Source organism: Solea senegalensis, linkage group LG14 (genome assembly GCF_019176455.1).
Source record: "Solea senegalensis isolate Sse05_10M linkage group LG14, IFAPA_SoseM_1, whole genome shotgun sequence".
In the NCBI taxonomy this organism is placed as follows: domain Eukaryota; kingdom Metazoa; phylum Chordata; class Actinopteri; order Pleuronectiformes; family Soleidae; genus Solea; species Solea senegalensis.
In genome coordinates, this window is record NC_058034.1 from 10009773 (window position 1) to 10026154 (window position 16382).

At 38.5% G+C, this 16382-nt stretch overlaps 2 protein-coding genes across 3 annotated transcripts in view; one reads left to right on the top strand and one right to left on the bottom strand.

Annotated features, from left to right (window-relative positions):
• Positions 1 to 542: 542 nt before the first annotated feature.
• Positions 543 to 16382, top strand: part of psmd1 (proteasome 26S subunit, non-ATPase 1) — a 29625-nt gene continuing 13785 nt past the window's right edge. Inside the window, exons 1-16 of one of the 2 annotated variants that reach the window (XM_044043852.1) lie at positions 543 to 719; positions 1561 to 1604; positions 1823 to 1896; positions 2567 to 2736; positions 2906 to 3114; positions 4097 to 4240; positions 4557 to 4783; positions 4998 to 5058; positions 5176 to 5304; positions 5393 to 5481; positions 5569 to 5647; positions 5738 to 5911; positions 6181 to 6292; positions 6683 to 6879; positions 8461 to 8556; positions 9065 to 9129. In XM_044043852.1, the coding sequence (XP_043899787.1) occupies positions 704 to 719; positions 1561 to 1604; positions 1823 to 1896; positions 2567 to 2736; positions 2906 to 3114; positions 4097 to 4240; positions 4557 to 4783; positions 4998 to 5058; positions 5176 to 5304; positions 5393 to 5481; positions 5569 to 5647; positions 5738 to 5911; positions 6181 to 6292; positions 6683 to 6879; positions 8461 to 8556; positions 9065 to 9129 (1886 nt within the window). In that variant the 5' untranslated portion in view covers positions 543 to 703. Of the gene's footprint in view, positions 720 to 1560; positions 1605 to 1822; positions 1897 to 2566; positions 2737 to 2905; positions 3115 to 4096; positions 4241 to 4556; positions 4784 to 4994; positions 5059 to 5175; positions 5305 to 5392; positions 5482 to 5568; positions 5648 to 5737; positions 5912 to 6180; positions 6293 to 6682; positions 6880 to 8460; positions 8557 to 9064; positions 9130 to 16382 lie in introns of both variants that reach the window. The other variant, XM_044043851.1, reaches the window with a different exon arrangement.
• htr2b (5-hydroxytryptamine (serotonin) receptor 2B, G protein-coupled) lies at positions 9234 to 16021 on the bottom strand. Its single transcript, XM_044043853.1, has 4 exons — positions 15582 to 16021; positions 14553 to 15163; positions 12538 to 12738; positions 9234 to 12012 (listed from the first exon to the last, which is right to left on the bottom strand). The coding sequence occupies exons 2-4, from the start codon at positions 14812 to 14814 to the stop codon at positions 11054 to 11056; spliced, it is 1422 nt and encodes a 473-aa protein (XP_043899788.1). The 5' UTR covers positions 14815 to 15163; positions 15582 to 16021; the 3' UTR covers positions 9234 to 11053.

Consider the following 16382-nt stretch of genomic DNA (forward strand, 5'->3'; position numbering starts at 1 on the left):
CATTAACAACGTTAGAGAGGGGTCTTTTAAAATGCTTCTTTCTACCCAACACACTCTTACGTGCAAAGACTGAAAAGGGATTTCGGTTGTTAGCTGCACCAGACTTGAGTACATTTACATTGGTCTGATCGTATCCATTTAAATTTACTTTACTTTGGAACATGTAGACAATTTTAATCGTAACAAAAAGCTGGTAAGACATATAACCTTTGTAAGCTTTACAATATTGATTAAAAAATAAAAACCCGGTAATAAAGAAATAGCGAATCTAGAAACTAGTCATACCTATATGGTGTGCGTACAGCATATATTGGTAGTACACAGAAAAACCTGACCAAAAATTAATAACTAATATGCGTTATTATTTCTACGGAAAAACATTTTAATTGCGAGGAAAAGCTGTGAAAGTTTTTTTCACGTTGTAACGCAAATAACGGTTGGTCCAACGGCCGAAGTTTCGTGGGTCTTGTATTATAAACTTGTTCCGTGTGTCATTTTAGTCAGGCGACTTCGAGGCCATGCACACCGGGGGTCCTCTGGTAGAGGACCTGCGGTTGTAGACAAAAAGGAGTTAGCAGTAGCTTGGTTGACTCACTGTGACTAAAACTCGTATAATATCTTGTTGTTTTCCCACAAAAAGAACGCACGAAAATCCACCGCCGCATTGAGATTTTGTGGCTGAGGAGGAAATAAATAGCCAACCATGTTAACATCTGCCGGTAAGTTCGCAGAACGTGTTTTTCTTGTATTAGCCATTGCTTTAGCCTTCTGCCATTGATTTAGCTGAGTCACATAGCTAAAGCAGCAGCCGTAAGTCATCCCTTTACCGGTGACAGATATGAAATTCACACACGTTATTCAGGAAGAAAAGACGCTTTAACTGTCAAGTGCTGATGGTTTCCATAAAAAATATAAAGCAAATGTTTATTAACTTATAGTACTATTGTTGCTATCAGTTATTGATATGTCTGCGGTTTAGAGGTTCAGATTAATAACAGTGAAAACATGACAACCGTTTACAAGGAAATCCTTCAATGAAATTCACCTGGCAGTCAATTTCTTTCAATATTGTATTTAATCAATATGAGATAATTGAATACAGCTAGCTCTCTTGATTAATTGGGTGACATCTGCAGGTTAAGTGATGACATACATATGAGCTGTTTTCACCTCATTTATCTGTTTCCTCAAGGGTTTTAATTAGCGTAATAACTAATGTTAGGCGATTTTTGCAAAGGAAAGGCAATGAATATTTACATCAAGTAATCTGTACTTAGCTTTTTGCCAAACTCTCAGTGTTCCCAATTTATCTCACTTCATTGGCCAGGGGAGTATAAATATGTGGGTAATTGCATGTTGATTGACTGAAAAAGACCAGTGGTTGGTGCCAACCTAACATTTGCACACCATCTTGCCAATCATTGTGAGGTGCTAAGAAATTATTAAATGGATAAATGCTTGAAGTTGTATTCAATACACCACTAATACATTCATCTGGTATTCAATGCAATCTATAATTCAACCTCAAAATCATTTATATATATTTTTATTTAATTTTAGCTGGAGTTATTTCACTCCTTGATGAGGAGGAGCCACAGCTCAAGGTAAGACCTGGTATAATGTGATGTCATGTAAAACATTTTTTGTTGCTTGTGAGTGTGGTTTTTACTTATTACTACAAGAACACATGTTTTAGTGCACTAATTTCATGATGTTCCATAAAGATGAAGATTTTCTTATAGTTGGAAATATATTTTCGATGCTAAGTAATGGAAACCAGTCTGACAAGTCAATTATTTAAATGATCATGTTTCATTTACAGGAGTTTGCTCTGCACAAGTTAAACTCAATTGTGAATGACTTCTGGGCTGAGATTTCGGGATCGGTGGATAAAATGTAAGTACTACTACAGTAAGATTGAACTACAAATAACTAAATTGTTTTACCTTAGCCAATGATGACATGCTGTCTGTATGTTCCTCTAAATCTAACCAAAGCTTGGCAAGTGCTTAAGGTCATATTGAAATAAAGATGCAAATAAAATATAGTAGGGCACTTCTAATTGGAGATGCAGAGTAGTGAATAACTGAGTAGTTTTGAGTCTTTTCTGTCAAGACTGTTTTATGACATAACTGTGCTATGTGTATTCTAGTAGTTTATGCAGTTGTGGTAATACACATGCAGTGCACTCAAGGGTGCAGTGTGTAGGATTGATCAACATCTTTTAATTAAGTTGAATTTTGCAGTTTGCTTGTCTCACCCTTTCCTTCCAAGCATGTGGAAGAACCTATGGTAGCCTTCACTTTTTAAAAGCCAAAAGTTTTGTTTGTAAATACACAATGATCCAACATTGTAGCCTCCATAGAGAAGGCCTGCGATTCTTACAGTCAGGTTATTGTACAATTGTAAACATCAGTATAATTGTTTTTAGCTTTCTTCTTTCTATTTTCTATTTTTGCCAAATAGAGGTTTCACCTAAATCCTACGCATGATGCCCTTTTAATAGTAAATTAAATATATTGCTCTTCCATCCATACATGGTAACCATTTGTTTATATACTCACAGTGAGGTCCTATATGAGGATGAGACATTTAGAAGCAGAGAATTTGCTGCCCTGGTGGCCTCTAAGGTTTTCTACCACCTCGGAGCCTTTGAAGAGTCTCTCAACTATGCTCTTGGAGCTGGGGATCTCTTCAATGTCACAGATGACTCAGAATATGTGGAGACCATCATTGGTAAGTTGTCAAACAATAGCACTTGACCTCATTTACCCTACTGCGATACTCCTAACATTGTGAAGGAAATGGTTCAAATGGAATAACACATTTCTTGCCCTGGGAGAGTTTGGACTGTGTTGCTGAATTCTGGAAAAACATTTTGATCTTTGTTTTCTGTGTCTGCTAGCCAAGTGCATCGACCACTACACCAAGCTGCGGGTTGAGAATGCAGAGCTGCCAGAGGATGAGGAGAAGAAAAGCATTGACCCCCGCCTCGAGGGCATTGTCAACAAGATGTTTTTGCGTTGCCTTGACGATCACAAGTACAAGCAAGCCATTGGCATTGCCCTGGAGACCAGGCGCCTTGACATGTTTGAGAAGACCATCTTGGAATCGGTGAGCAGCTATTTTCACTAAAAGCTGAACTGATTAGTTTGAAACATCTTCTGCCTACAAATGTTTTGAAATTGAAAAAAGGAGTATTTAAAGTGGACATATTATACCCTATTTCCCCCATTAAAATAGTTCCCTGGTGTCCTAATGAACATTTCTGTGACATGCCTTGGTCAAAATACCATAAGGATGAAGCATCATAGCAGTTCAATAACCCTGCTAAACCCGCCCCTTTCAGAACGCTCGGTTTTCATGCATGGTCCCTTTATATGAAAATGAGACACAGGCAAACACACCCACTTCTTCCAGGGGGTTTCTGATTTGTCCTCTTTACAGCGCTTTACAGCCCTTCACTAGTTGTCTGACAATATCAACATGGCAGCGTGTGCAGAAAACAGCAAGAGTGCCATCACAGGAAGAGACGTCCTACATAAGGATCGAGCCGAACACTGCCCAACTGTGAATCAGTTAAAAACACTTAGGAACAGCACCACTGATCACCAGCGGCGTGGGGCGAGCTGAATAAACTGCCGCTGTATGTTACTGTATCAGACCGGAGACTGTGCTCCGGAGACCTCGCCACCGCTAATCGCCAGCGGCGAGCTGCATAAACGAAAACATGACTGAATATTCTTTTTCCACACTTTGGTGACTGGTAGGGCCTCCAGAGTCCCAAATATAAGTATTGAAATGGTTAAAACGTTGGTTTTGCATAATATGTCCCCTTTAATATTTTCAGGACTGCAATTAAAACTTTTAGTATATGTTTTGTAAATAATATCTAAGACATATATGTTATTTGTGCAGAGTACACCTTTTTGGCTTCCATGTGTTCCTAAAAGCATTGTGTATTTCGTGCAAATATTGTACGGTATCTCACATCAGAGTCTAGATTTTGGTTACTGATGCTGACCAACCAGAACGATACCTCTGTTTGAAACGCAATGGTAATTGTGTCTTTCTCTTTCTTTGTCTTCTGATGCAGAATGATGTGAGTGGGCTCCTTGCCTACAGCCTGAAGGTTTGCATGTCGCTAATGCAGAACAAGAAATTCCGTAATGAGGTGTTACGTGTGTTGGTGAAGCTCTACATGAATTTGGAAAAGCCGGATTTCATCAACGTGTGTCAGGTAAACCTCAATTTCTCAAAACAAAATAGTATCTCTACACAGTTTTTTATTGTGTGGAAACATATTTTTAGAGAACTGAAATGTTATTTGCACAATGTATGTGTTGTATTTAGGCCTCTGATATCATTTATGTGATCCTATTCTTATATTCAAAAGATTCATTTTTCTTGTTTTGTAGCTACAAAGCCCTGAGTTATACTAACAACAATTTTAGTATTGCATGCTTTATTTAATATTGATAGGATTGTATATTGATTTACTTTAACAAAAAGCTGTATAAAATCACACCCTTTCTTTACTCTCCTCTCCTGTCTAGTGCCTGATATTCCTGGATGATCCACAGGCTGTGAGTGATATCCTTGAAAAACTAGTGAAGGAGGACAACCTGCTGATGGCTTATCAAATTTGCTTTGACCTGTATGAGAGTGCCAGCCAGCAGTTCCTTTCCTCTGTCATCCAGAACCTGCGGACTGTTGGTACACCTATTCCTTCAGTCCCTGGCTCTACAAACACAGGAACTGTACCTACGCCTGACAAAGACAGGTGAGCATGAGAAGATAATAGGACAATACTAAAACCAAGATTAAAACCCTCAATCTATGTCTCTTGTTCACTGGAAATGAGCATTCAATGTTATAAAAATGGCTCTGGTAGGATTAGGACAGATCTGGCATACTAATTTAAATGTTAAATTGGGAAGTTCCTTGTAATGAGGCTGTTCAGCACCCATAAAAGTATATTTTTTTCTGTCTAGCAGTGATGCAATGGAAACAGATGAAAAGGCTGGCAGCTCACCTGCTGGAAAACCAGCAGAAATAGTAAGCTCTTTGTTGTTTTGTACTTCATCACTTTTGTTAACCAGGTGCTTGTCTTTTTTTTGTCCAAATAGAGCAACTATCCACTTTTCATTTACTCACTTTCGTTTTTTTATGTAGAAAGATGAGCCCAAAGACCAGAACGCCAAGATGATCAAAATCCTTAGTGGGGAAATGGCCATAGAGCTGCACCTGCAGTTCCTAATCCGGAATAACAACACAGATCTAATGATTCTCAAAAACACAAAGGTAACATAGGCTTTCATTCACATGGTCAGATGATTGAATTTGCTGTTTCAGCTACCTCCTGAACTTTTTATTTCCTCTGTCACTCTAGGATGCAGTCCGAAATTCGGTGTGCCACACCGCTACAGTAATAGCCAACTCTTTTATGCACACTGGAACAACAAGTGACCAGTTCCTCAGGTAAATGTTGTCAGAACAAAACGGGGAACTATGACTTTTATAGATTACATAGTGAGGCTTATAAACATACTTCCTGGTTTTTTGTAGAGAAAACCTGGAATGGCTCGCGAGAGCCACCAACTGGGCAAAGTTCACAGCTACTGCAAGTCTTGGTGTCATCCACAAGGTACATTTATGCCACTAAAATAATGATATAATTCAAATAAAAAATGTATATGTATAATTTCAATTTTGAACATAACATGCTGTTTTTCAGGGGCATGAGAAAGAGGCTCTTCAGTTAATGGCCACCTACTTGCCCAAAGACACCTCCCCCGGCTCAGCCTACCAGGAGGGAGGAGGCTTGTATGCTCTGGGACTTATTCATGCCAACCATGGGGGAGACATTATTGACTACCTGCTCAGTCAGCTCAAGAACGCTAGTAATGATGTGAGGTTTTTTGATATTTATTTTATATTTGATTATTTTAAAATGATTGGGTATTGTACTACTCTGCATAGGTTTTTGAAAATCTCGATTTATATAGTACAGTGTTAAAAAGGGCATCAGTAGAATCTAAAATACTGTTTTTTTTAGACTCATACGTTTTGGCTAGTTGTGTGTAGAAACCAGCATCAAATTAAAATCACTTTGTCACTTGGAAGATTTTTCTCCCTTTTGATTTATTTAAATTGTTTTCCTTTCCCTTTTTTGCACAGATTGTCCGTCATGGTGGTGCCCTCGGCCTTGGTTTGGCTGCATTGGGCACAGCCAGGCAAGATGTTTATGACCTCCTCAAGTCCAACCTGTACCAGGATGACGCTGTCACTGGTGTGTAGGCCATTGGCAAAACTTGTAAAAGAAAATCAAAATAGCAGACTAGCTACTTTTTGTTTCTCATTCAGCTTTCTAGAAAAACAAAAAAGCATCACTTCCGACTATTCAGTTACTTAAACATTTTATTTTTATCCTTTTAGTGTTTTTAGTCATGTTTGTTAAAATTTAAAGGCACTTTGCAATTAAATTTTTGAAAGAATGGATAGTCTAGCAAATGTAGAGACTAAAGTGCCAGTATGTGACAAGTTGTAATTTTTAACTTTTACCTCTAATATGACTTGCTGTATAATCTAGTGTAGTACTGTACTGTACTGTACCCTAGTAAACGTCTATAACGGGACACCCAAAATTAACAATCCTGACATTACCAATGTAACCTTTTAGGTGAAGCTGCAGGCCTGGCTTTAGGCCTGGTTATGCTGGGCTCCAAGTCGGCTCAGGCCATAGAGGACATGGTAGGCTATGCTCAGGAGACGCAGCATGAGAAGATCTTGCGTGGCTTGGCAGTAGGAATTGCCATGGTCATGTATGGACGTATGGAGGAGGCTGATGCCCTCATTGAAAGCCTCTGCAGAGACAAGGTAAAGATAAAATTAGTACAGCAAATTATGTACAAATGAGATCAGTCATTTTACCTTCTAACAGCAATGAATACTTATTATATTTGTGGCACTTTGCAAGTTATACATTGTTACATGTATAACTTGGAAATGTTATAAGAATGAATGACTTTAAAAGAAAAGATTGGGAGGATATTTAAACCATCTTTCTTTGCACTCAGTGAACCTTACAGTAGGGACAGGGCTCCAGAGTGCGACCAAAAATTTTAAGAGTGCACCTAAGGATTTTTCGAGGTCGCATCTAAAAAATATAAATGTACTTTGCAAGCACATCATCTCTCTGTGTTCTCCTGTGACTCAACTGACAATCATGGTAGATAATTATCTTGGTCTAAACCAATAAGAGACAGAGTTTGGGCGGAACTTTGCCTCAGATTGGCTGTGGTCACTGCTCTCCGTTGTGTGTATTTAAAATTTACGAGCGGCAAAACATTAAAAAAAAAATAAAAAATACGAGCGGCGCAGTGACCTGAGCGCCACGGCAGCGGAAGGGAAAAGAGACAAAACTAGGCTAAATGAAGAGGGGCAGAAGTATTGAAAGTTTTTTCACTAAACAATCTAAGCCGACAACCAACCCTACTGCCATTCCCTCGGTTCCTGCTGAGATGCCAAGCCCCGGTCCTTCGGCGGCATCAGACGTGGAACCAGAGGAGACAACCGAGTCAGAGAAAGAGCCCGGCCCTGAGACTCCGAGTAAGAAGCTGAAAACGTATTCTTTTAGGCAGGACTGGTTGAAACAGTTTCCCTGGTTACGGTAGGATAAAGGACGTAATATAATGCACTGTGTATACTGTCATTAGTGCGGTCAGAGTATGGCCGGTAATAGTGCATTTGTAAGTGGGTCAACAACGTTTCCTATCGAAACTTTAAAAAAACAGAGCATGTCCAAAAAACACACTACACGACCGGTGTGTGGAGAAAGTTGCCCCTCTCCCAGCTGCATTTCAGCGGCAGGCAGCAGCAATCAGGTCCTCTGAGGAATCAGAAATGATTATCAAATTTAATGTTGCATACAACATCGCCATCAAGAGGAGCTGCCTTTCACCAAATTTAAATCAGAAATTATTCTGATGAAGAAGAACGGATTAAACATCAACCCAACGTACTTGAAACACCTTATTTTTCTTATGTCAATGTCCCTCAAATACAAGGATTTCTCAATATCGTAATCTTTTTTGGAAATCATTCACGTTATATTAAAGTTATGGAGCCAGAAAGGTCTCCTTATGGCGTTAAAATTCGAGTGCACCTAAATTTTGTGCCAGTGCACCTAAAACAAAAAGTAAGGCGCACCAGTGCAACCAATTCAAATAGTTAGTCTGGAGCCCTGAGGGAGTTCTAATGTTTCATGCTTGAGTCCTGTAAGTACTTGTACAACCCCAGGTTGTTTGTGTATTTCGGCCACATGGTAGGCTGTTGCTTTATACTCTCTGCTAGAGACTCCGCTATAAGAGCTGGATGTGGGACATGGCTTATATTTTGTTGATCTCTGTTACGCATCCAAACACAAATGCTCTGCTTTCTTCCTACTGTTGATGTCAGGATCCCATCCTGCGGCGCTCTGGAATGTACTCTGTGGGAATGGCCTACTGTGGCTCTGGGAACAACAAGGCAATTCGACGTCTACTACATGTCGCTGTGAGTGTTTTCCTGTTATGTCTTTCATTGGAAGACAGGATTATCATGCTGACTGTAAAGAAGATGCTGTTTGCCGGGGCTACAAAGCTGAAGCTATTGTTCAATACATTTACTTAGTTAAATCATTCACATTCTGGTTGAAGTAAGAAATTTTCCTGAAACGACTGAGCTTCAGGAATTATGTTCACCATAATTATTCATAAAGCTGTGACTGAAGCTCTTAAGTCATTAAATCCTCAAAGCCTTTGTTACAACTGATGCCAATTGTTAGGACCAGCACGGCTGTCCATATGCAAACGCAGCATTTGCAGAAGTGTTTGACAAGACAACATGTTGTCCTATAGATGGTGCCATATACACATTTTTAAATGGTCTGATAGTAGTATTTGTGCATCATAATTTGAGCCACAGAGGAGGAACATGTACATTGTTGCTGTTAATTGAGAGATTTGATGTGTCTCATTGTCCCCCTTTGGTTATTTGACTGTTTTGCTTATTCTCAATTAAGGTGAGTGACGTAAATGATGATGTCAGAAGGGCTGCTGTTGAATCCATCGGCTTCATCTTGTTCAGGTAGGAAACAGACATAATTACTTGATAGAGGAATAATTTATTTATTTTTATATCCACCGCCTCAGAAAATGGACGCATGTAGAAGTGATTTTTAAATTGTTCTGTTTAATACAAGTATAATTAATTTGTTCTCATTCTATTTTCTATAATTACATTACAGCCCTCTAACGTACTGGCACTTAATTTCTTCTTGTTCGGATTTCTGGTGCCCCGAATCAACCTTTAATATTAATTTGGCAGTGCTAGTCAGATATACATTAACATGATGCAATAGAACAAAGCCAATTCATTATTGACTAGAACAGGCAGTGACTTTGTGGTTTTCATGGAACATATCCTGCATTAGAGATGGGCTAAACATTCTTGTCATTTTCTCACACACAGACATATTTTTCCCTGACTGTTTAGAGGGATTTAGCATCAGACACCAGAGCAACGTTTAACAGAGAAGCCGACCAGTGCACAAATATCTTGGTGCACATTTTTTAAGTCCTAAAAAGGCTATGTGATATTCTGTGTGATCGATTGGCCGTTGGATATACTGTAGTGTAACTGTTTGTTGTTTACAAAAACTGAACCAGAGCAGTTCATTAAATTAAATCCACACATCCACTTTTAAGATGCATAATAGATGAGTGTTTCTTACTTAATTGATAGTTCCTGCTTCTTTTTTTCAGATAGGCTTGGCCAAACACATTATTGAGATGTTTCTTTCATTGACTTGGTTGAATTTAAGCTGTTTAAAGGTCCAGTATGTAGGATCTCAGGTGGTATATGGTCAGTGGAATATAACATTCTTAAATGTTTTATGTAATCACCTTCAAAAAAGAATTAGCCTATACTAAGCCATTTTTGTACTTGCATCCCAGATAAACAAACCGGCTGGAATGGGGGCCTGTTGTCTAGGTTCCCCAACATGCTTGGAGGGGTGATATTTGGGTCATACATATGATTATAGTATGCAGCCTTAACTCTATATTCACCTTACCTCAATATTGCAAAGTATCCCTTTAGTTTTGATGACTGTAGTGTTCTTGCTTAAAGTATGTTCAGATCAGGTATTATTTTATCATTAACATAAAGGAATTCTAGAATTTGCCTTTGATATGCAAATTTATTTCTTGTCCATTCACCAAAAGGGTTTTAGATTTACACACAAATATTCAGATACATAGAGTCCCTTTAAAAACACCAGCAATTTCAGATATTCCATGACATGTGTCCTATTGTTGTCAACAGTGGTTGACAGAACAGTTTTCTTTCCGTTTCAGCAAGACAGCAATATTTTATTTAAAAACAAAAAAAGGTTTCCATTTATTTTGTTCTTTGTACTTTCTTTTTATACAGTCTTTTATTTGGAAACTTGTTAACATGTCAAAACATCTGGCTGAAACGAGCAAACGAGCACTTAAAGTCCAGCAAATACTTTAATACTTAAAGAGTGCAATGCATTATATGCATGTGTCTGTTGCAGGGGGTATATAGTAAATCACTGTATTTACTGTATAGATAAGTACTTCCAGCTTGTCATAGTGTGTCTTCATTCCTCACATTTTTCTGTCTAGTGGTCTTAACTAATTTTATGTATTTCCTCTGCTTGTGTGTTCAATCAGTTTTCTTGCTGTCTTTGACTCATAGTGTTAAAGTCTTCGTATATACCTCAGAGGGTTTCACTGTTTAGCTTTTGTTATAAGAAAACATACTAACATAAACAAATATCAGCAAACATCCAACAGATTAGATTTTGTTGCCGTATGGAGAGAGTGCACTTCTGGCCTCGGATGATTTGTTGCTCAAGTTGAACAGCAGCAGCCTCCAATTTTGAGTTTTGGTGCTTGGTGCATATTGTCATTTAAATGTAGTTACAAATTTGATCCATTTCAAGTGCTACTTTTTTTTTTATTTTCACATTTTCCAAACCACTCTACACACAGCTAACATGCTCCTCTACTTTGCCACCTTCATTTTCAGTCAAAAGCATTGTATCCAACAAAACACCACTGGATGATTGTACAGGGCCTTGTCTGCATCTTATTGGACTTTGATAGTTCACTGTTCCAATTCCATTCTTCATCCCCCGCTTCATGAATAGTTTAGAGTTTTCTGCCATGGAAGACTTGAATGATATCCTTGTGAGGGTCCGTTCTGTAATTGAGGCCCTTGGGTGCATTCCTGGCCCACGACTAGTAGAGCTTTTGTAATTACAAGTGATGTAACGTGTGAATGCCTCCCTGAAAGTTTTGTTAAATAAAGTGTAGACCAATGGGTTGATACCGGATGACACATATCCTACCCAAACAAATATTTCCATTAGGCGGCCAATTACGTCAACATCACAGCTAGTGCATAGCACAGAGGTGACATTAGTAATGAAGAAGGGACACCACATTACAACAAACAGAAGGAAGACAATGCCTAGCACCTTCGAGGCACGCTGCTCATTGCTCAGATTCTGCATTGACTTTTTTCCCATTGTTGACATTCGGCGAAAGCTAATTTCACCTTCTGTAGGAAAGTTTGCTGTGGCTGCATCGGATTTTTCTTGCATCCTGGGGAATCTGCTATCTAGTGTGTTCAGTTGCTCAACCTGAGTTGAAGTCGCAACCTGTTCCTTTTGAAAAACTGTGAGGACAGTTGGTTGGCTCAAGCGCTGAGTCACCTTTGACCTGAGCAAATAAACCTTTTTGCGCAGAACCTGGACAGTAAGCAGGTAGATGACCATCATAATGGTCAAAGGGATGAAGAATGCTGCCAAAGAGCCAAACATGATGAACTCCCTAAAGGTGTCGGTTTTCAGCAGGCAGGTGTGGTTACTGTTGAAGGTGATGTTGTTGGGAAGATGGTAGTTCTTAAGCCCCTTAATTGGAATCGGGATTGCAATACCTGGAAAATTACAACAACTGTTACTATTCATAAATGTCACTAGACAAACTGCAATTGACCTAATAACGGTTGCATTATATTGCTTTTTATATTTTCAACACCAGTTACAGTAGTGTTTTTCATCACACAAAAAAATCTTGTAGAATTTTTCAGTTCCATCAGGATGATGGTAGCAAAGATCTAAAAACATGTTCAGTTAAATTAGTGTTAAAATTAACAAGGCACGTTCTGTTTGCAGGATCTCTTTGTTTTCAAAATAAATTAAAGAGATATGGTCTTTAGTAAAGTTGACAGGTAGTCGGTAACATAGGGTTAGGTTTTTTTGTTTGTGTTTTAGACCTTTGGATACAGTCCATTAATACCCAAAACTTAACCATGGTGTGATTGATGACCCTTCCATTTGTTTACCCTGTGTTGCTGAGTATTTAATGTTTCCAACAATATTACTGAGAAATAACTAAATAGGTAGGCCTGCCACAAAGCTCTCTGGAGTATATGGTGAGAAAATCTTAATGATGCGCTTACAAATGGATATGAGCCACACCAGTGCTATCTTCACCATCGCTTTGGCTCTGGATTTGTACTGGCTGTGCTGGATTGGCTTCTTGATTGCTATGTAGCGATCCAGTGAAATGGCGCATAGGTGCATGATGGACGCAGTAGAAAACAGCACATCAAGGAAGAGCCAAATGGGGCACAGGAATTCCGGTAGAGGCCAGCCAGAGTCTAAAGAAAAGATGAAAAGAAATTAATTCAGAAAGATATTTTTAACTACTGTCTTTTTGTTCTTTTTAGATCTTGTTCCACAGATAACAAATGCACACCCAGTAATAAAGATTGCAATATATAACCCTCTTGGAATTAAAAAATAATACATGGTGGTTTTGGGAGGTGTACTGTAATGGCAAGATATCAGTAGTACCCTTGCAAAAAATGTGGTGTTTGTTTATCTCTTTGAGGAATGAATTTACTGGAAAAAGGAGGGTTCACTGACTGTTTATGGAGTTAAAAGCTCTTTATGTAAATGTGCTGATGGCTGTTCAACGGTAGTGTTTATTTTTTGTTCCAGGCATAGAATTGGCAGGTGATTATTCTGGCTTCTTTCCCGTCAGCCATTAGCATAGCAAAAGACTGTAGTGGGAAATATTACTTGCATAATTTTCTTTTGTTATGCCACCTCACATTATTTTCCTTTTTACCACTCTTTTCCTACTTGGTGGGACTTTTGAGTGATAGCTTTTTTCCTCTAGTGAGCCTATTTGACATATTCTCTTATCAAAGAAGACTCTCCAGATAGGTTTTATCAAGTTTCACTTGAAAGGAACATCTTTTATGTGTTGCATCACACTAAAATCCTCAGACCTAAATCTCTTTTGATAAAAAAAGTGAGTAGAGAGCTCAGGGAAAGTGTGTATTGAATTGCTGGTAAATGTTAGTAAATGTGAAACCTTTGACTATGTTGGTTGTTTAATATATTGTGATGCAATACTGTATACCTACCACTTGTCACCATGTGCAATATTTTCACAGCTGAGATTTAAATGGATTAGATCAGATCTTGAACCTGTCTGCATACATTTAATTGATGCCTGTCATCCTGTCATATTTGTCTCTAGATTTAAGGATTACAATGAGCAAAGTATTAACATTGTATACCTTTTCTTGGGAAGTTATATGCTGTAGAGCAGTGATATTCTTTGGTTAACCTCTGTCAAATTTTCTTTTTTTTCTTAAATGAAGAAAACCAAATTATAAATTATTGTTGAAATTTCACCATCTTTGATATCTGTGTATTCCAGTATCTGTAAGAGAGCACATTCATTTAAAATAAATAAATACATCTTTACTTTTTACAAATAACTACAAATAACTTCATGTTACATCTCCTGCTTTTATCTGAATATACTGTATATTACACTGTAATTATGATGCAGTTCATTGTACTCAGTTTGAGTTACCAGACAATATACAATATGCTATGTTATAAGTCTGTTTTTGTATTGGCACATAAACACAGACTATGGGAATGTAAATAATTTCCTATCCAGGAGTACTTAAATAGCACTGAAACTAATTTGAAAATGGTTATTGTATGTTTTTCTCCCAGTAATACTGTCCCACATTTAGTTGTTAATTCAAAGCTGTGCAGCTGCAAGAGGAAGGATGTTTTTTCCCCACCATCTCTTGCATTTCATCTAACTAATTTGTTTAGACATGGTAGCGATTGTATCGCATGGTGCTCGCAAACTATTTTCATCCTCCTTTGCTGCCTGTAAATATGCTGGCTTGTTTTCCTTGGTAGATTTATTTAAGGAAACGAAGGATATGTGCTATTCCAGTGAAATGGAAAATTGTTGAATGTCTTCAGTTGGTTATGTCCGTATCCCAAATGAGTGGTTTACTGTTTTTCTTAGGTCTTTTATCGGGACTGGGGTACACCAGTCACTCTTCTGTGGATTTTACATTTAGTCAGGAATGGATCTGGGCTTTTTCTTTCATAGATAATATCAGATTCTTAAACACAAGATCACCAAACTTACTGTAAAGGACAGTGACAAAGGCAATGGGCATTACGAGGAGACCCACTAGCAGATCAGCAACAGCAAGTGACATCAGGAAATAGTTGGTGGCATTCTGCAGCTTCCTCTCAAGGGACACAGCAAGAATGACCAAGATGTTGCCACCAATCGTGGGGATGATGACCATGACAATTAGCAAGGCAGCCCATTTCAACTGAACCTCAGATTCTTCTCTTGGCCATGTGTTGTTTGTCTCAAATGGCTCCAAGACTGCCTGAGACATGGTGCTGCAGAGGTTACAGCCAGCCTGAGCGTATGTTGGGGCTCTGATCCTTCTGGTGTTAGACACTCGGCCAGCATGGTCACTGGGTCCTTCAGGCAAGGGCAAAGGGTAGTGTGGGACAGCTCTGGATCAGTGAGCAGGATGTGTCATCCTTCATGCAGTGTACAAAATTAAAAGGAATAGCAGCGAATCAGTTTAGGATCCACTTGGAACAGGTCCAATGCTATGAACTCCAGTGCCAACAGTAATCCAACATGGTTAATATTTCCACCGATAAATGTTACCAGAGGTCACTTTTCAGGCTGTCGACACTGCCATTCAGTGCTTCCTCTTTAAAAAACAAATGCATCTGTGAAAGGAATATAAATACATTGTTATGCATTTGCTTGAAATTGTCTGAATGATGGTAACATAATGAGGAATGTTTACATTTACAGATGAAGCGGTCTTAATGATTGTTAAATATTTGTTTTCACATTATGGCAAAGAAATTAGCTAAGATGGAAAATAAATGGATATAATAACTTACATGCTTTTTCCATTTCTGTTTATATTAACTGTAAAACTCATTTATAAAATGTTTACAAATGGAGACTGAGGTTTCAAATTGACCTGAAAGCCTTTTGGGATGAAAAGCACACGACTTGTCTCACTGGCTATAGTCGAAACTTGTACACACCTTTTCATGTAGTATTTATTTCTCAGTATCTATCTGGATCAATTCAGTACAATGTTGTGAAATGGCATAAATTGCAAATATTTCTTACCTGCTCCCGAAGGTTCCTTTTTGATGTTTTAAATCTGTTCCACAACAAGCCTTTGGTAACACTGAAGCAACACTGTGCTGATGTCCAGCTTAAAACTCAATGCATTTCAATCTTAGCTTACCACCCAGTTGCGTGTCTTTTTCAACATTCTCTATCTCGTATTTGTATTTCCATCAAATTCGAATGTGACAGAGAATGCCCTGCTTCAGCAATACAACCTAAATCTGTCTTTGTCTGAAGCAGTCCATGATGTGGAATTTGTTTTGCTTCCACATGTTGGAAGAACCCCCCAGTCTTGCTTTGCATCACCGACCGCGATCACAGGTTTAAAACTTTCAGATGTTGTGGCTCGTCTGCCTTTCTCTCCTTTTCAGCCGTTGCCTCTTGTTCACAGGCTGTGATCTGCTCACACTCACTCCCGTCTTGTCCCCTCTCTCATACTCTCCTCCCTCCTCACCGTCATATCTGTGAGTCAGACTTTGTGCAAAATAGATGAATGTCTTCATGCTGGCAACATGCCAGCAGTTCTGGGAGGTAATTTCCTTCAACACAGGCGTTCCACTGTTTATATTTGTCACTTTCTGGTCTCTCCTCTTTTTGGTGCAAACAACCATTGGTTGGAGGAGGAATATTATTGTATGGGAAGAAACCTTCAATGTGCCTGTGAGGTGTATGTACTCCATAGCAGTTCACTTTGTAGTCCAGTAGCTCATTATATTCAGCCTGCAAAATTCATTTAAATTTAATCCTGATTTCACATAACCGTGTCATATTATGCCTTGCTTAATATTGTTTTTATGT